Here is a 20,495-nt window from a genome sequence, read left to right on the forward strand (position 1 = left end):
TAAAAAAATGAGATTTCCGCAAATACGTGAATACCTTTTCCCCAAAAGAAAGCACACAAATCTACACACACAGCCAAGGAAAGTCCCACAAAACAGACAGACGGAACGAAAGACCAAAAGTAACAACCCTCCCAACCCTCAAATGAACCCGAAACATCTTCTTCAGATGAGTCCAGTGAGGTCACCAAAGATCCCGCCACCCAGGACCAGGAAGAGTTTGAATGACAGGAGGCAGAGGCGGATCCCTTGCTACATGGTTCTGGGTGACCTCGGTCCAGAGATGCATGAAGGGATACTCTTTTTCTGTACAGCGACTCACTTTACACCTCCATCTGATTTTTGGCTTGGTTCGTTTTTGGTTTTCCTTTATGGGAAGTTTGACTGGCTGTGAAGTTTTGCTCCATTTTTGTTTGGCTTGAAAAAGAAGCAGAGAGGATGGGAGCCCCTTCACCATTCCCCATGTTGCCATGCTGTCTTACCAGAGCGGCCTCCTGAAGGTTTGGGCCCCGGATCTCTTTCTGCATCATGTAAATGATGAACTGATCATGTATGAATGGATCGCTTTGGTATTCAAAAGGGAGAATAAGTGAGTGAGGAAGGCATGAAATGGAATGAGGAAGGTACGAGCAATTAATAATTAAAAGAGAAATGAGAATATTTACACTTAACTAGAGGCGTGAAAGCTATAGGGGAGCTTGGTCTCACTTTTATTACACTATTTGACATTCATGTCATCAGACAAACAAGTGCATCAAGCTATGCAGTGCTAATATAATGAACATCAAAGACCAAACACCCAATCCTTTCTATATACTTGAAAAGGCATGGAATGAAGATTATGATGATCATATGTACTGAAACATTCAATAAAGACAGATGGAAAAATCTGCTACTTTTGAGAAAAAAACAGACAAGAATGATGAAGAACCAGAGAAACACAACAAGGTTGGGAGTCCGGCTCGTTCATATTTAAAATTAAATCATAATAAACATGAAAGAAATAATGTGATTGCATGGCAGATAAGATGATGAGCTCGGAGATGGCTGGACTGTTGTCACTGGGTCTGGTCCTGGACGGTTGGCTATTTACAGGTCCTTTGGATAAAGCTTTTCCATCCGTATTTTTGGTGTTTGTTTTTTGGTATTTGAGATTTTGGTATGCTTGGATTTTTTTTTTTTTTTGTCATAGTGAGTCTCTCAAAGTTCCATTATACTTTTTGGTATTCAGTACTCCACATGTTTGCTTCAAAGAGTTCTTTAACACACAGTAAAGTTTGTTCTCTTTTTTGTTTTTGGTGCTCAAGGATCTCTTTTTGTCCTCTTCTTACTGCACTACATAGTTTATTGTTCTCCTTTTATTTATATATTTGGCTGCATCCAGCTAAGCCGCATGGTGTATTTTTGGTTTCGTTTTCCCTCCTCTCCTCTTCCTTCCTGCTTCCACTCCGTCTCTCCATCTCTCCCCTCTTCTACTCTGTATATTTTTGGCATCAGTAGAGTGGGAGAGCGGAAGAGAGAGAGTGTGAATAAGAGGAAACGAAAGGGAACGAGGGGATCAAGAGATGCTTTGGTTGACAGGTAAGGTTTCATCTCCTCCTTCTCCTCCTCCTGTGATTGGCCTTGGGCAACGTCACTCGATTTTAGCCCCTCCAATCGAGTGTGGGCTATGTAGCAAATCGCCGGAAGAGCAGGAAGAGATGGGGCTGGAGCAAGGGGAGGGACTCATGCCGCCTGTGACAGGAAATGAGGTTTTGGCAAGAGCTGAACTGCCCAATCCCATGCCGGTGCCTGATGCCATGGGCAACAAAGAGGAGTGGTTGAGAAAGAGGGAAGAGGGGAGACCTGCTCCTTGGCCTCCAGAACCACCAATTAACACCTTGCTGCTTCCCTCAAGACTGGAAATGGGCAGCTGGCCACCACTGGCTGCTAGAGCTGTGAGAGAAACACAGTATTACTCACAAACATCACCGAAACTGACATGTTACGCATTAAACAGGATGCACTAGTACCATGTGAACTGATGAGCAGATGTGAGAAAAGGGTGAAAAGGAGTGGAAGGACTTAAACAAACATTCAAACAGAGAGGACACAGTAACACATGACTGATATGAGGTGGCAAAGTCATTGGTGTCTCTCTCACCCTCCCTTTTACACAAACCTTGGATAGTAGCAAGTGGGTTGCAGCCAAGAAGAGCTTGGTTCATTCCTGTGTTAACTCCCCTCACCATATTCCTGAGTCACACAAACAAATAACCAACCCACAGAACACACAGACAGAAATGGGAAACAGAAATACAGGGAAGAGGAAGGGAAAAAGAGAAAACATTTAGAAGCATAGTTTAAAGTAGCGCCGTAACAATCCATCGATATGGATCGATACATCGATTGAAGAGGTCTTATTATGCTTTTTCACTTTTAGTCAGTGTTTAGTGTTTGTTTTGGCATAAAAAAGTTTTACAAAGTTACAAAACTCAAAGTCCACTCCAAAGAGAGACATTTTGTTTAAAAAAAATCTCTTTTCAAGTACTAGAGCGAACGGCTTGTTTGGACTACAGCGTTGTTTTCCAGAGTTTTGTAATGTCACAAAGCAGCCCGTTAGAATATCATTAAAATAATTGCCTATGGAAATTGTAATGGTTGGGAGGTGGGGAGGGGCGAGGTTGTGGTTAGATCGCTTGAGTGATCAGACAAGACGAAAACAAAGAAGAAGTGCTGCTGTAGCATTAAGTTTTCACCTGTCGAAGAAACAGTGTTTTTCACCACCGTGCCTTTTGAATTTCCTTGCAAAAGATGTTTTCTAACTCGCAGAGCATTTTAACGCAATTATCACACATGCACCTGAATTATTATGTTTGTAAATATGTTTGTTACAGTTACTGTTGCACCTATCTGTACATAGTAAATGGAGTTATTTTTCAATGATTGAGGGGTGTGGCCAAAACATGAATCCATATTCAGAAAGGCAAATGATTAATGGTTGCCTGTTACAATACAATACAGTACATACAATTTCAGTTACCACAGAATTTACAAATCATTTGCCATCATCCTCAGAGATGACTGAGGATGATGGCAAATGATTTGTAAACTCTGTGCACCACAGACAAAACATCTTATCTTGTAAACTGTGTGGCAAGTACTGTGGCTCCATATAAACAGAGTATGTGCGAATGCAAATCTTGAAAGTGAAAGTGAAATTAAAAAGCGATTGTGCACTCAAAAGCAGTTTCAGTGCCAGGCATAATAGCGGCTCCCCGATGCCTGCAATTTATATAAGACTACAGTATAATTACCCAGTGATATAACTGCGAGAGAAATATATATTTTCCTCCCATCTTGTATTTGTTCCCTTTAGGGGTTTTGGTTCCATTTACATGGTTCCATATACAGGTCATTATCTTTCCGAAATGGTATTGAGATGCAGGAGGTATGGGGGGGGGGGGGTATATGGTATTCTGATGGACTATATATTAGATGGACTATTCTGACAATGTATTTTAATATTTTCTGGACCTTTACAGTGTAATTTACTTGGTACTCAATGGGACAGTCACAAGCCCCCCAGTTTTCATCCAAAAATATCTTAAATTGTGTTCTGAAGATGAACAAATCCTTTATGGGTTTGGTACGATATGGGGGTAAGTGATTAATGACAAAATGTTCATTTTGGGGTTGAGTATAGTTGACGGAATCGCCGAGCGCTTGTGAGAAGTTTTCAGCGCGCAGTGACCCGCACACATCCAAAGTGTACACATACATACAGCCAAATCGACAGCGCGCTAAGGCCTAACTGAGCTTTCTTCCGCTTTTTTTGTGCATGGACGAACAAATACAGACCAAATTACATGTGCGCCTTGGCGAATATGTTAGTAAACGCAGTCAGATAGACCTATGTCTTAACATAAACAGTTGAGAAAGAAGACGTGTATCAGTTGGCTACACTGGATCCCTGCTTTCCTTCTTACGCCTGTTTCACATGTCCTCCATCTGCAGTGAGTAAGCAATTTGAAATCAAAATAATGGATAAATGTTGTGTTTGTGGTAAGGATCAGTATCAGACTGCAAATGCATCCTATGTGAAAGCAAAATAAGACTTGTTACGCACACAGACTGCATACGCACTGCAGATGGAGTATGTGTGAAACAGGCGTTAAAGTGGAAGCAGACTAACAGAAAACTTCTGTCAAAGAAACAGATTTTGACTGAACAACTTTTATAAGGATTAATCGATATTTAATATATACAGTGAAGACTATGCAGTGTTATTTTATTATAAAATTTCTGTAGTTGAACATGTCTTTTAGATCTGCCTGAAAAGCACTGTTTATTTAATTTAAGTCTTTGTTATATTGTGTTCATTTTCTGCTATTGCTTCTAATTTGGTTAACTGTAGAAGGTTTTTTTTTAGAACTGAGCCCATAGTATTAGCCTAAATAAGTCTCAAATAGTTTTAAAAGCTTTATTTATTTATACATTAATGTATTTTTTTCCTACAAGAGTACCTCATTTGTGTTGTTTCCTAATGAGGATTTACACATTGCATATTATATGCACTGTTGTCATACCTTATGATTACTGATCTTGTTTGTCACTTTTTTGTTTTTGTTTTTTCAATTATTTATATTTCTTTATTCTTAAAAAAAAAAGGTGTAGGCTTATTTTTTGTTGCAAATGTCCCATTTGAGAAACAGGATGTGAAAATTTTAGATAAATGTTCATGTTATATCTTTTGGTTGCATTTGTGAGTTAAAAAAAATGTAGATGTTGTTTAAGATAAGTATATAAGACAGTATAATAATATTGATATATCGATCTATATTCTCCTGTATTCATATCATATCAAATTGTATCGTATAATTGTTTTAAGTATAGGCAAATATCATATCGCTGGGTATGAGGATCGATATCGTATCGTATCGTGATGAACCATCTGATTTACACCCCTAGTTAAGAGTTAGAAAACAGTGCAAGAAAACAGGTCTTTGCAGAGTAAATGCATTTTTTCATGTAATACAATGCAGGCCACACACCAGCAGACCTCAGTGGCGCATCAGTTCGAAACAATCCTTATGCTAAGATGTAATGTGAATTGACCAAATCTTTTGAACAAATATGAAATCTTAAAAAAGACAAAAAAAAGCACTTAAAAAATAAGAAATGTAAATAAATAAAAACTAACTAAAATTCTAATTCAAAAATTTGTAATATATATTTTTTGTAGTATCAAAACAAATATTTGCAAATAATATTTTATAAATTAAATTAAATTAATTATTATAAGTTCTACAATACTGATTGATAATTGATAATAATACAACTGTGCATTTACATTATGTATATGCACATACATATTACATCGTCATACACAATTGTCTCAATATCAAGGTCAATTTTCCATAATTCACCTTATGCCCTAAATCCTCATTTTCCTATACTTGACAATTACAAATATGTTTATGTGAAAGTGTGTGTGTGTGTATTTTAGATTTGTGTGTGTGTATGTGTGTGTAAGAACACAGACTCTGCTGGTTGTATTCACCTCAAATATGCAGCAAAGTCATTGATGTAGTTAGAAACGTCACCATTCTTTTTATGCCATGAACTGTGGATGACAAAACCACACACACAAAAATAAATTTGTGCACACACACAAACACTGCAGTTACCTACATTTGCTGAGCCACAGGGAGTAAAAGGTGATGAGTATGTGCTGAGTGGATGTGTGTGTGTGTGTGTGTGTGTGTGGTTTTGAGAGAGAGAGAGAGAGAGAGAGAGAGAGAGAAATCAACTCACCCTGTGTTCACACTTAGTGTACTGTGAGTCGGAGGGGCGGGACTGGCATCATTGCGGGGAGGCGGGGTCACAGGAGATGGTGCAGAGCTTAAGGAGGGTCCATTTTGGGTCAAAGGGCAAACTGATGACATAGTGGTCAATGACAGAGGGAAATAATATGAAATAGTCACCCATCTTATATATATATATATATATATATATATCATTATATGTATCTCTGATCAGCAGATGATGTCCACTTCTGTGCCCTACCTGGTGTACCGAGACGGCTCACTGTCTGTGATGGTCCCTGACTGGGCATCTGTAAGGAAGACGTGGATATGATGTCACAGGTCAAAAGGGAAACATGACGGACAGAGAGTAATGGAGGGCGAAAAAGGAGAGAGGCTGGTGGAAGGCTTGTGCTCTGTTTGTGAATTTAAGTTACTCAGCTACAAAATGATAGACCCAAAGACTGAGTTTGAACGTTAAAATAATAAACAATGCAATATTTCTCCTAAAGAATAGAAACAGAGGCTGTATCCTCCTACATTATTTTGACAAGGACTAGTTGTAAAAATTGGCTATGAAGATATGAATTAATACACATTAAAATGCAAAGCAATGCAGGGTGGGTGAAACCACATTCAGGAGTGAATGATATATGTATCATTATGGGAATGATTATTATCATCTGCACATGCAGGAGAAACTAGAAGTGTTGTGGCACAGGGTGGTTGGAAACGGGAGTATGGGCCAAGGGAGCAAGCCGGGTCATACCATGTGCGGGCTGTAGCAGGGGGGTTTGTGCGAGGTGGGCTGGGGTTGGCTGGGCAAGGGAGGGGTGGCACTGGAGGGGTTAATACGTTTCTCTTTCTGTCGGCGGTTGCAGAACCAGACGCGGATCACCTCCTTCTCCATGTTGAGCTTTTCGGCGATGAACAGGATCTCCTCTGAGGTAGGCTTCTGGTTCTGAATGCAGAAAACAGAACTGTGGTTTAGGATAGGATTATTTAAGGACATTCATATCAGAAGCGATTAGTTATCTCCTACCACTTCAAAGTTTGGGGTCAGAACTTGCCCACAGTTCTACAGTGACATTATACAGTGACAGTAACAAAAGATTTGTATTTTAAATAAATACTGTTATTTATTTTACTTTCTATCAATCAAAGAATCCTGAAAAAAAATGTAAGCAGCACAACTATTTAAACAGTGATAAGAAATGTTTCTTGAGCACCAAATCAACATATTGATTTCTGAAGAATCATGTGATACTGATCACTGGAGTAATAGCCAATCAAAGCTCATCTTTACTATCACATGAATAATTTACATTTTAGAAAATATTCAAATGAAACTTTGTTGTTTTATATTGTAATAACATTTAATAATATTAGGCTACTGTTTATACTGCATTTATAATAAGCCAATGCATCTTTGGTGTGCATAACAGACTTCTTTAGGAAACAAATAAAATCTAACCCCAGACTTTTAACCGGTAATGTATGTTGTGCAGTGGACTTGTGATGATGTGTTCTGACCGTGATGAAGCTGCGTTCCAGAGCGACGCGGACGTTGGTCTCAATGCTGGTGCGTTTCTTCCTACGGCGGCCAGGCAAGCCCTCGAAGCCCAGCGAAGGAGAGGAAAGAGCACTGGGACTTGGCAAGGTGCTGTCCATCGACATTGTTTCTAAGTAAACCATTAAAAACATCTTATGCTTATTATATCAACCACAAAATGTTTTATTTACTGCCATATCACAGTTTTTATATTTTATTTTTTTCATAATGATGTGGCCTAAATGCCACATAAATTGTAGTTTTAATGTATGAACATGAACATGTTTGAGATTGATTGATTGGAAGTTAAAGGGATAGTTCACCCAAAAATGGTCATTTATTCATCCTCATATAATTCCAAATCTGAATGACATTCTTTCTTCTGTGGAACATGAATGTTGAAGAATGTTGGGTTCCATTGTATGAACAAAAAATACAACTCAAGTCAATAGGAGTTGAAACCGTTTGGTTGCCAACATTCTTTTAAATGTCTTTTGTGAAGATACAATTTTCAGAGTTGAGTGGACTGTCCCTTTAAGCTCTAGGTTTGATTGACAGCAGTTATATCTAATGCAGCTGTTTGTGACCGTTACCTGCGTCGTTCAGCCACTTCTCCAACAGAGGTTTAAGTTTGCACATGTTCTTGAAGCTGAGATTGAGCGCCTCAAATCGAGAGATGGTGGTCTGACTGAAATCATTCCCATAGAGCTTCCCCATGGCCAATCCCACATCACCCTGTAGAGAGAAACAGAGACCAAACGTTACTATACAGGCAAATACAAATCTTCTGAGTGTGTGTGTGTGTGTGTGTGTACCTGTGTGAATCCCAGTTTGATCCTCCTCTGTTTGAATGTTCGGGCGAATTGCTCCAGTTCCTCCAGATCACTGGGCTCCTCAGGATGAGTGCTCACCGGAGTCACTGTGTTCACGCTGCTCTCTGCAACCTTCTCCCTCTGCCACAAACCAGACACACACATACAAGACTCCAGCGTGAGTGTCAGATGAAAATATGATACCACAGAATGTACACACACTACTGTTCAAACGTTTTTTTTTTTTTTTTTTAAAGAAATTATATGCTCATTGTGGTTGCATTTATATGATTCAAATACAACAAAAGCAGTAATATTGTGAAATACTATTACAGTTTAAAACTGTTTTCTATCTTAATATATTGTCAAATATAATTATTATAATTATATGGTCATTCAGAAATCATTCTAATATGTTGATTTGGTGCTCTTGAAATATTTCTTTTTATAATCAATATTGAAAACTGTTCATATTAATATTTATTATTACTTATGCTTAACTTTTATTATTAATGTATTATTACTTTATGCTTTTAAAACAAAAATCTGTTGTAACAATCTACTAATCTTTACTGGTAAAACATCTTATTCAGCCCAGTCTTACTACAGCTGTCATACACACAAAAGTAAGTTCATAAACAATACTGTTTCCCTTTTTCAAAAAGGGAACTGAAAATGTCATACATTTAATTAATCACTTATGTTGTATGTTTTTTTTCTTTAGAGTTTTCTACATTTAACAAAGAAACATCTTTCCTAGTTCCCCTGGATAGTGTTTAAGTATCTTTTATAAGTCAGCCTTTGATCAGATGATGTACCTGTGCTTGAAGACTAAGTCTGTGTGGAGCGGCCAGCAGGCTTCCTTGGTTTTGCTGAGGTAGTGGAATTAGATTTGGTGTTGATAGCAGCCCTGAAACATACGATTACATTCATTACAATTAAATCAGACCATTTTTAGCGAATCGATACATCATGAAAAATTACAATGTAATAAAGTGATAATAAGCAATACATTCTGTTATACTTTATTTTAAGGTGTCCCTATTACAATGTAATTATACATTTAATTACTGAGTTATATTAATTAACTACACGTACTTATTATAGGGCCAGGATTAGGTTTTGGCTTAGGGTTACTTGCATATAATTATGTTATTATAATACTAAGTACATGTAATGTGTAACAAGGTCACCTTAAAATAAAGAGTTACCATAAATTCTTATAGGCGTAAATTAGAAATGTTCTTAACTGACATACAACAGATCTCTATGTTTAATTGTTTAATTCATATTAAACATTATTTTTCATTCTGATTGACTGCGATTGGCAAACTAGTGATCTGATGTTGGAAACTTATTTAGGGCACGGCGTGAGAATACTTATAATAAATTAGCTACCTTGCTGCCCTTGCTGTGTTTGTGGTAAAAGAAACTGTGCGGGTGAAGGCAGAGTGTGTCCTGGAACCAGGACCAGCTGCTGCAGCTGCAACAACTGCTGAATGTCCTGAAAGAGAGAAAAGAAACAGATGCTGAAAGGATGTGACGGTTTCACTCTGACGAAGGACTGAAAGAGGAAAAACACTGATTCTGGAACAATATCAAGACTTTTCAGGTGTGCTGCCCAGCGCTGACTGGCTGTACCTGCGCAGTGAGCTGGATTGGCTGAGAAAGCGGAAGCTGGTGAGGAGGAGGAGGCGGCGGGACAGGGGTGGCGTTTTGTTCCTGTGTGCTCTGTGAATGGCCCTGTGACTGCGGTTGAGCTGCCTGCTGCTGGGCTTGCTGTTGACTGGCCGCGTGGGCCACATGCGACTGCTGCACAGCTGCAGCGAGGAGCTGCGCCTGCTGTAAGAGCAGCTGTTGCTGTGCTGGCAAAAGTGCAGTCAACTAGAGAGAGAAAGAGCGGCAGAGAAGGAGTGCGGCCAAAAGAAGAGTTAGAAAAGAAAGCACATCTACAGCAAGCAAGCTCATGTAGGAACCCACACAGACATATAAAGATTGATATGTGTCTCACCCCTGCGAGCTGACCACCCGTTAGCATCAGCTGTGTGTGGGGAAGGGGCGTCTGGGCAGGTGGAGTTTGTACAGCAGCGGGAGACATCTCACCACAATCCTCCACCTTAGTCTGAGACATAGTGACAGAGAAGCATCGATGATGAATTCATTTGTTACTGAAAGGGACAGTGAGTGGGGGTATTGAAATGAGATTATTAAAATACTGGCAGCTCGTGAGGTGGAAAAAAGCTATAATATCTAAAAACTGTAAAAGACTAACTTTTAAACGGTCTTCGAAACTAACAACAATAATATGTGTAGATCTGTATCACAATCACTTGCCAGTGAGGAAGAACACTGTCGCATGCATACCTTGCTGCTGCTGCTCAGTGTGGGGGAAAGAGAGAAAGGGCTGATTTTCATTGGCTGAACCTGTTGGAGGGAAACGGGCTTGATTTTTTTGATCATGCTGTTTTCAGATGAAATACTGTATAACACCGGTACCTGGCTGTCACTTACCTGATTATTTGAATCCGAGCCATTTCTTTCTGAGTCTGACAAACACAATGAGAGAAGACAACATTTCCGTTAATTTAGAAAATTTAAGTTAGGCTTTAATTTAGATAGTTTTTTAAAATATAAAGTAGCTTCAATATAGCAAAAGACATGCTATTTATTTATATACATTTTAATTTCTAAAATTTACTTAGTGCTGGACAACGATTAATCGCATCCAAAATAAAAGTTTTTGTGTACACAATATATGTGTGTGTACTGTGTATATTTATTATGTATATATAAAGACACACACATACAGCATATACTTTGAACATATTTACATATATTTACATGTATATATTTATATTCATATAATTTATATATATATATATATATATATATATATATATATATATACATACTTTTGTAAAAATATATACATGCATGTGTGTGTATTTATATATACATAATAAATATACACAGTCTTATGTACATAAAAACATTTATTTTGGATGCAATTAATGTTCAATTTTGTTTATTCTTTATTCTTTATTTATTTTTTCATAATTTTTGATAGTTGTTAACACATACAAATGTGATTCAAATGTTATTATGTAAAGTAAATATCTGAGCAGAAAATATTTTTTTGTTGAGGCTTTTTGCAGACATGTGAAAAATACGAATATAATGTAGTTTTATACCTGTGCCCTCCATCGGAGAGTCTGCCGCTGGATTCTCAACCTCTATTGGCTTTGACATTCTGATATCTGTGAAAAAGAGAGAGGGATATGAGTTCAGTCATTAGCTTTTGCTACATGATGCATTTCTGTTAACATATTTTGTTCAAATGAATTACAGTTTGCATACAACTAGCAGCCCTGCACAATGATTTAACAGCTAAATCCTATACCACAGTTCAACAGTAAGAATATATATATATATATATATATATATATATATATATATATATATATATATATATATATATATATATATATATATATATATATATATATATATATATATAAATAATTATTAATTATATTATAATTATTATTAAATAGTTTTGATGATGATGAATGGAAGAGTAACAAACACAAATATGTTATATTTTGAATAACAAGGGCACACATCTTGATTAAAAAAATGTAGAGGTCTAGATTCCTCCTTTCTCACACAACTGGAGACGTGCTCAATCCAACAAACAACTAATAATGGTAACATCACCACAGACGTATCACTTCAAATTTAACTGTAACCGAGCCCATGGGACTGTCCCAGTCCCTCAGCGGTGAGAAGCAGAGCGTGCAAAGTAAATGTGTGTTTGAAATATCTGCTATCTTTAAAGAATCATAATTCCATTTTTTTTTTTTAGAAATAAGGTTAAAAAAGTTCTGGACTAAACTGAATTATGTAAATCATAGATATATTTTACATAAAAGTTGGAACACAGCTGAATGTGTGTGTGTGTTTCTGACAAATTCAAGCCAGTTCAGTTTATCTGTATGGCACTTTTTACAATACAAAGGAGTTATAAGCATCAGCGTTATAAAATCTGTAGCCAAAAAAGCTCTCAAACAGACATGTATAAACACACACATACAGAGAAACACACTCACTTCCCTTTTGTGAAAAAATGCAAATAAAGCCAACGACTGACTAATAATATCACCCACCTGCATATACCACTATCTCATATGATCCTCTTTATCTCTCTCCCCCTCAACACTCATGCCTCATCCTTAATTTCTCACTCTTTCACAAATATTTTCATTGATATTTATTTCTTGCCAAGTACATGAAACATTGTAGCCTTACCAGATACTGATAATTAAAAACTCCTCCAGGGGGCAGTACAATTTAAAACGTGACTGTAATAATCCCAGAGAAAGTTACACAGGAAACAAACTTCATTCATATAAATTGAGTCACTTGTGAAAAAGCCACCAAAAAGCTGAAGAATTGCCGACTTCCTCAGACGATCAAATCCAGGGTCCAGCGCCAGTGATTGGTGAAAGGAAGTAAAAGGGAAGGAAAGCCCCTCTCGAGGCCCGTCAGCCAATGCGCTGTATCTAGAAGGGTTTCCACAGAATGGCCTGCTGGTAAAACGGTGCTATGATACCTCAGGCTGAAAGTTTGAGAATATTTTCAGATTGTGTCACACACGGGTTCTGACTATTTTGAGTATGGTGTCATAATTAATCTGAATAAAATAAGCTGACTAGAGGTCTTCAGAGAGGCAAAGTGTTTTGAAAGTGTATTAAATAATGGATTAATTATGACACCTTGCAGTCTATGATAACTGGTTTGAAATACATCCACCACAGTTTCGCATTATGGAAATTAGAAGGTTTTATATGAAGTGAATATGCAGTTCATCATTCATATGAAGTTGAAATAAAAAAGGGCATGATGGTTTTGGTGTCAATGTCTCACTTCCCTCTCTGTTTCCCCTCAGGCTGGGCCAAACAAAAAGTGTTAAACTAAAACCCTTACTGTCGGGCCAGCTATTAATACGCACATTCACACACAAACACACACACAGACACACACACACACATCAATGTAGGTGCTGCTATATAATATACAGTCTTTATACAGTAGCTGACACAGTTCTGTTTCTTATATATTTCGAACTTCTCCATTTCACAACTTCTGTATTACAAAGATCTCCATTCTTTTTTTAATTCTGAAATAAATATGCTTACACCGCCTGCACATACTGGAAACAGTTTCCGACCTAAATTATAGTAATGCAATATTAATAAAAAATTTAATAAATCTACTCCTTTCTATGTCAATCACATAATCCCTAATTCTTATTTTTTAATTTTCAATTTGACCGTTCCATGTAACCACTTTTAAAAGTGGCTTGCGTTTAGCATATATGTTTCTTCTACTACTGCATTTTTCTAGGACGTTCTACTACTATTAAGTGTTAGTTGAGCTACAGGATCCCTGCGTGTGCGACTCATTTTCAGTCAACAGTCGTTTTTACGTCACAATGTCACGTGTAAAGATGTAGAGATCTCTTATAAGAAAGCAAGACTCGGGCAATCTCAGATCACCATCTTTATCACTGCATAAATAAATAGGTTTGTATTTAAACACATACTCATCATCTAAGGGTGTCTGGGTTCCAGTAGACTTGCTCCTTCTGACTGCCGATTACTGACCTCCCATTTTACAATGTTTGAGAGGACAGATAATCAGTTATGATAATGCAAGTTGTCTTAGGGAATATTAAATGTGTTAGGAACGTCACTCCTCAAGGATAAATTCTTACTCCTTCTCAAACACAAACTGTACTAACAAAGAACATTATACTCCACCATGTACTAATTTTCATTATTAAAAGCAAGAGTTCCTGTTCTGTGATCCATCTGTTGAGCTGCAGACAGCTGCGTTTTAAGTCAAAGTTGCAGTTTGGAGCTGAGGAAGGGGGAAAGCCCATGAAGAACTTAACACTGGGTTTCCCAGAGGTTCCCTTATACACTTCCAGTCAATAAATATAATTTCATTACCTCCTGAATACTAAAAATAACTTCACGAAACAGCAAAAAAGAAAAAAAAAAAAAAAAAGAGAGAGAGAGAGAGAGAGATACGTAATGCTAGTGTAATAACTTAAAGACTTTATGCACATAACACCACAAATTGACATTGTTGTTAACCACTTAAAAGTCAGATAAGCTGAGCTCTCTGAATTTAGGAGGAAGCAAACAGCTTTTGGTCATCTATTTTTAAAATGCTGTAATTAATGATTATGCCTTTGAAATGAATGCAGATAAATGTTCATCATTTTGAGGATTTCACAACAGAAATCCAAAAACCACCAGTTCATTTACAATGCTTAGTAAAAAAGAAAAAGAAAAGCAGATTGACTTAATTACAAATTCTACAATGAGATAATGATATTGGCTATAAAAAATGCCCCCCAAGCTTCACGAGCTCACTGTGGAGGCAAGAGTCTAGTGAGAAAAGCCACAGAGGTCAGTAGCTGAGAATGCAAGAATTAAGTCACTACTCCAAAACAGTCATGAATAATAATAACAAACTTGGTCTGCCAAAAAAAAAAAAACATTATATTCCTAAGATGTGTAAAAAGAATTGTGGTCAAAACGTGTGAAAATGTATACATGTTGTGCAAATTTAATACTGGCCACACTTCAAACACCAACTTCCTTATGGTGAAGAAGGTGTTTGAAGCGTTATGCTGTGGATTTGTTTTTCATCAGCAGAGACTGATGGGCGTCTTATCAAAGTGCATGGAAAAACAGATGCTGCAAAACACAAGGAAATACTGCAAGAAACTATCTCTCTGTCTGCTGAGCTGAACTTCAGCAGGACAGTGATCTTAAACTCTGAGAACATGTCCTACATTGGCCCAGATTTTAACCCAAAGCTTTGGTGGCACCTGAAAAGATGAATCATAAGATGTTTCGCTTGTCATATTCCACTTGTAAGATGCTTGAATAAATGTAAATGTGAAAAAACTGCAACATGCAATCATCGCCTGACTACGTGAACAGCATGAATCTGGGCTCTTATTTTAAAAAAGCATTCATAACGGCTCTAAAATGTATTTAAACAAATAAAATATTTAGAATATTTAATAATTATTTATATTATTTCAGTTTTTTATTAAATAAAAAAAAAAAAAAGCAATTACGGAAATCTGAATTCTCCTGCGAAGCATCATAAACAAATCGCTCTATAGAAAATAAACACTCCGAAATTCATGACGCATATTTTGGAATTTCAGCCTTTCTGTAACTTTGCATAGCTCTTTCTTTCAGTTTCTCTACACTAACCTTCTTGGTCCAGTGACTTCAAACATGCCTACATTTCTAAAGAAATCCACCAATAAAACACAAAAAAAAAGAGAGACCAACCTGGCAACCACCCCAGATGCTCCAGACACATACCTGGCAACCACATATGGGAGTAGTCCATGGATGCAACAGGACCGGTCTTTGTCATGTTGATGAATATGTGTACAGTCGTTCAGTGAGGTCCTCTTCCTCTCACACACATGAATACACTCTTTCTCTGTCTCACTCTCTCCACGTCTCTTTGACTGTCAGTGTGTGGCCAAGAAGGAGGAACAAACTGATAACAAGTGGGGGGTGAACTCTCCACTCCTCCTTCTCTCCTCCCTCCGTCACCTCCTCTCTACGCTATACTCACCCACTCGTCCGCCCCCTCTTGCCCACTTCCTGATGCCGAGAGAGCAAGTAAAGAGCGGGTCGGGGTAGACAAGGCACATTTACAAGAACGCAACGTTGACTGCATTTTACACATATTCCGTATGTCACAGGTCATTTGACTGAGCAAATTTCTGCGTGTTTGGAAGAGGAAATGCCGAGGAAGACGAGCAGGAACGGTGCGCGCACGGAGGAGGAAGTGAAGCCCTGTCGATCGGTGGGCTGAAGAGTGGGGTCAGATGAAGAGACAGAGGATGAAAGAGGTTGAGAGTGGGAAGGCAGCAGAGAGGAGCGAGAGATGAAAGAATAAGCAGATGGTGTGATAGAGGTGAAAAGAGGGGGAGAGTTGTGCCGCTGGAAAGTGCTGGGGTTGCTGGAAAGAGTCGCTCACGAGTCCTCTCTCGCACACCCATCTCACGCCGTATCTCTACTGTACATCAACACAAGCCTCCATCAGAAAATACAGAATGAGGACGCTTGCTCACACGACTTTTTTTCCAACCTCACACGTCCACACTGGGGCATGAATCACCCTGTAGGAGCCCAAAACAAAGCAGAGAAAGCAAAACAAGTCGTATGTGTTGTGATGTAAAACTGTAACGTGTCTGAAGCAGGAAACAGGGAAACTGTCCAAACTGCATGTTCCACGACAGAGAACACCGCAGAGAGACCAAATTGATGTTAATATGTTTCATGCAATATTATTTGAATTATTTTACACATTTTGAAATATTTTAAAGATCTTAAATGCTATAAATCAACAGAACAGAGCTGCATCCTGGGATGCTTTTGTGCTGAAGATCCTTATTGACTACTTTTCACTGTTTGCTTTAATTTAAATCACACACACACACACACACACACACACACACAATAAAATAAATAAATAAATAGTAATAATAATAAAATATTGTTATCTTTATGGTTATTGTTCTTGGTGTGAGAAGGGCTTTAGACTGATGATACAAAGGGCAACTTTTGGGCGATGTTGCCAAGGTTACACACAGGGCCCTCAACCGATCCAGACAGAAATCTGTTACTCATTCTCAATGGGAAAGTGCACAAGCAACACTGTTTAAAAAAAGGTTGCCCAGCTAAATTGCTCAAAATGTTGCCCTATATATCATCAACCTTTAGAAACAGTAACATTTGAATAATGCTATATGTTTAATTGTCCACCTGTAATTGCATCTTCATAAATATTAAGGGATTCAAGACAATTTAATCACAATAATCTGAACAATAACAAAAAAAAAAATTACGGTTAATAAAAATACCTATAAATGGAAGATTTTTAGCATACATATGCACACAGTATATTATAGATTTATGATAATAGTTTTAGGGTGTTGAGTGAAGATAATGTTGATGGGGTGATGTAAAAACATTCCATCTGAAATTTTTAGATTATTATTTATTATTATTATTATTATTTTGTAGCGGATGGCTTACGATTCATCACTGTTAGTTTGCTCTCAGACAAAGTCTCAAAGGTGGTCGGAAAAGAGAGATTCAAGTGCAGACTGCAGGAAATTTGAGAATTACAGCAGTAAGAACGAGATTTACAAATGTAGAAAATACTGAATAATACTGAATGTTGGCGTATTAAACATACAAAAAAGGGTTAGCTCCTTCGGAAAATGTTAGACACAGGCTCAGCCCGCTACAATGATTCACAGTCAAGGTGAAGTTGAAGTTCAGGATGTATGGGTGATTTAAGAGACTGCAGTACTGTATGTTTAACACGAGGAGGCGCCATCGCTCCACTTCTAATCAACGTTAGGAAGAGTTTCTGATTAATCTCTGAGAGCTCCATTTACACTGCTACTACACTGCTCATATTACCATAATATAAATGTCAAAATAACGTCTGGTTTGTAGTCTGCATTAATCTGTACAACAGACACAAGCAAACAAAAGACATCTTAGAGCTTAATTTAGTTACAGTTCTATCTACTTCCTCGTATTTTCTTCATGTATAGTCCTACACTCAGATCAGACGCTTTAGTTCCTAATCTGTTTGCACCTTTCTAAACTCCTAAAATAGTCACTCAAGTCCATGCAAGACCCTGTTTGTTCATTGATTTATTGTAAGATTATGTTCTCACTATAACATAACAATCAGACGTTTGTTATACTGGAGAGTTTGAGCACCTGTATATGTATTGTATCACACAAAAACAGCAGATCGTCAGGTTCACGGTCATCGACAGCCTGTCTGTATGCAGTGCGGCTGCTGGGGTTAAAGTTCATGACCCCAAAGGTCACACAGCACAGACACGCCTGCATATGTCACGGGGGTCTCAGACCATTTGGCCGGCCCCTCGTCTCATGATGTCCATTTCCAGGGCTTCCTGGCAATAATTGCAAACAATGTTTTTAGCTTGAGTGATGACCTGCAGCCTCCTGCATTCGTGGAACAAGCAGGAACATCTCGGGATCCACCAGCACACATGCCTCTTTCATCTTTAAAATCGAGTGTGTTTCTTGATCCGTTCGTTCCTCTCTCTCCTTCTCTCCATGTTTATCTGATCAGCTGTCCGTTTAAGAGCGTGAGCTACAGGCCTCAAGAGAGCCATCAATCTTGCTGCTGTCACAGCTCGGAGCCGTATGCGTGTGTATGGGTGTGAGTGATTAGATACTAACTATTTCTCACAGCCAACGCTCTTCACGCTGCAGATGCAATCGTGTTTGGCCCAACACAACTGTGTCTTAGTCTTTAATGCTGATAAAGTTACTTTCCGTTCTTCATTCCAGACTGAGGCGTCCACCTCTTCACCTCCAGAAACACAACTGTCCATTCTCTCCGCTTCCCACTCGCTCCTCCAGCTGTTCAACTATCAGCACGTCCCGTAACGTAACGATGAAAATCCTCTTTTTAAATTGTTTCCAGACATTTCTTTCTCTTTCTTCCCTGCTGGTCAGCAGAGCTGTGACATCACTGGACACTGCTCTGCACTGTGATTGGTCACTGGCCTACGTTGCCAGGCAACAGCAGTGAAAGGTCTCTTGTGTGTGTGTGTGTGTGTGTGTGTGTGTGTTTGTCTGTGCTTATGTGTATGTTTTTACCCCTGTGACAGACAGTGAAATGGTAAACGGAGAGCAGCTCTTGTGCTGATAAGTTTCCTATCTGAAATGGAGCGTTTTTCCTGTAATGTGAGGGCTGTGTATCGTTTCTCCTGAACGAACATGTGCATGTTTAATATTTCGGCTTGTAGAGGTGTGTGTGAACGCAGCTGTGTGTGAGAAAGCGTGTGTGTCTGGGGAATAGGTGGTTGTTATTTTTTTTTGACACAGACCCTCATATTTCTGCATCGATCGATTCCTCTGACTCCCGACACGACAATAATCGCACACACACACACACATGCACACACACACTTGGGCCTCTTTCTATCAGTAGCATTATTACTGTGCAGAAAGGTAGAGGGGGAAATAAGGGGAGCTGAGAGGAATTCATACGGCAGAACGGGAAAGAATTTGGATGCAGGAGAGAGTCAGGCCACTTGAAAAAGAAGTGCACAGTGGGAGAATTGATAGTAAAATCTCACAGGGAAAGAAAAGGACGGGGAGATGAAGAGAGATGAGAAAATAAATGAAAAAAACTTGGAAGATAAGACTAGAAAGTAGAAAGAAATGTGTGTAAGCTGAAAAAGTACCACCAATTTAATGCTCTTGGTCGCTATAAAGGACCGTCTGAACTGATTTATTTTTATTTTTGGTATACTGGTTTGACTTTATCGTTGGTTTCAATAAACCTGTGATGCTTTATTCAAAACAGATTAATTTGTGTAATTTTTGTTATGCATTACATTCACTACAAATTTTATATTTATAATTGATTTATAATTAATTTTTTTATCTTTATTAATTTATTAAATATGAATTAATTCAATATAATTTTTGTATTCATGATATTTAAAAAAATATATAATCTAATAAAATAAAATAGATAATATTTATAATTGTGTTACACTTTATTTTAAGTTGTCCTTAAGTACTGAGTAATATTAATTAACCACATGTAATTACTTTAGGGTTAGGTTTAGAATAAGATTTTGGCTTAGGGTTATGTGCATTTAATTATGCATAATAATTGAAAATTGAGTGTTTACTATTGTCATTTAGCACACTATTTTGACACGATTTTCTAATTTGATACTGTAAAGCTGCTTTGACACAATATGTATTGTTGAAAATGCTATATAAATAAAGGTGACTTGACTTGTCGTCATTTATTATTATTATAATAGTAAGTACATTTAACGAAGACACCTTAAAATAAAGTGTTACCAATAATTTTATATAGAAAACATTATTTAGTAAAAAACCATGAGGAAAACATTCATTATTTTAACTTTTTAACTTAAAACATGAAATATTCTGAATGCAATTGGTTACAGTGACTTCTCGGTGAAAACTACTATTCCTCAGATTAATAAAAACACACAATTTCAGAACAATTACATAAAAATCGAGATATATATCAAAATAACGTCAAAAGCCTGAAAATTACGTCTATAATATTTTTAGCTCTCTCTCCCAGCCCTGCTGCAGAATAATAACAGAAGAGCATTACAAGAGAGAAGATGAAGGATTCATCCCATCTTTTTCCAATAAAAGAAGAAATAAGGGATTGAATTGGGGAGGATGG

The 20,495-nt window shown here is 37.6% G+C and overlaps 1 protein-coding gene across 10 annotated transcripts in view; it reads right to left on the reverse strand.

Annotated features, from left to right (window-relative positions):
- Window positions 1-669: 669 nt before the first annotated feature.
- Window positions 670-20,495, reverse strand: part of LOC113116410 (POU domain, class 2, transcription factor 2-like) — a 56,672-nt gene continuing 36,846 nt past the window's right edge. For 2 of the 10 annotated variants that reach the window (XM_026284563.1, XM_026284559.1), the window contains exons 2-17: window positions 11,339-11,404; window positions 10,659-10,693; window positions 10,512-10,571; window positions 10,159-10,269; window positions 9,789-10,031; window positions 9,546-9,651; window positions 8,966-9,057; window positions 8,151-8,288; window positions 7,929-8,070; window positions 7,317-7,465; window positions 6,553-6,744; window positions 6,046-6,094; window positions 5,794-5,932; window positions 5,540-5,602; window positions 2,159-2,232; window positions 670-1,932 (exon numbers count right to left, since the gene is read on the reverse strand). In XM_026284563.1, coding sequence (XP_026140348.1) covers window positions 1,631-1,932; window positions 2,159-2,232; window positions 5,540-5,602; window positions 5,794-5,932; window positions 6,046-6,094; window positions 6,553-6,744; window positions 7,317-7,465; window positions 7,929-8,070; window positions 8,151-8,288; window positions 8,966-9,057; window positions 9,546-9,651; window positions 9,789-10,031; window positions 10,159-10,269; window positions 10,512-10,571; window positions 10,659-10,693; window positions 11,339-11,396 — 1,953 coding nt within the window. In that variant the 5' untranslated portion in view covers window positions 11,397-11,404 and the 3' untranslated portion in view covers window positions 670-1,630. Of the gene's footprint in view, window positions 1,933-2,158; window positions 2,233-5,539; window positions 5,603-5,793; window positions 5,933-6,045; window positions 6,095-6,552; window positions 6,745-7,316; window positions 7,466-7,928; window positions 8,071-8,150; window positions 8,289-8,965; window positions 9,058-9,545; window positions 9,652-9,788; window positions 10,032-10,158; window positions 10,270-10,511; window positions 10,572-10,658; window positions 10,694-11,338; window positions 11,405-15,529; window positions 16,689-20,495 lie in introns of those variants that run through there. The other 8 variants (XM_026284562.1, XM_026284560.1, XM_026284561.1 and 5 more) reach the window with 8 other exon arrangements.

Source organism: Carassius auratus, chromosome 16 (assembly GCF_003368295.1).
Source record: "Carassius auratus strain Wakin chromosome 16, ASM336829v1, whole genome shotgun sequence".
Classification (NCBI taxonomy): Eukaryota; Metazoa; Chordata; class Actinopteri; order Cypriniformes; family Cyprinidae; genus Carassius; species Carassius auratus.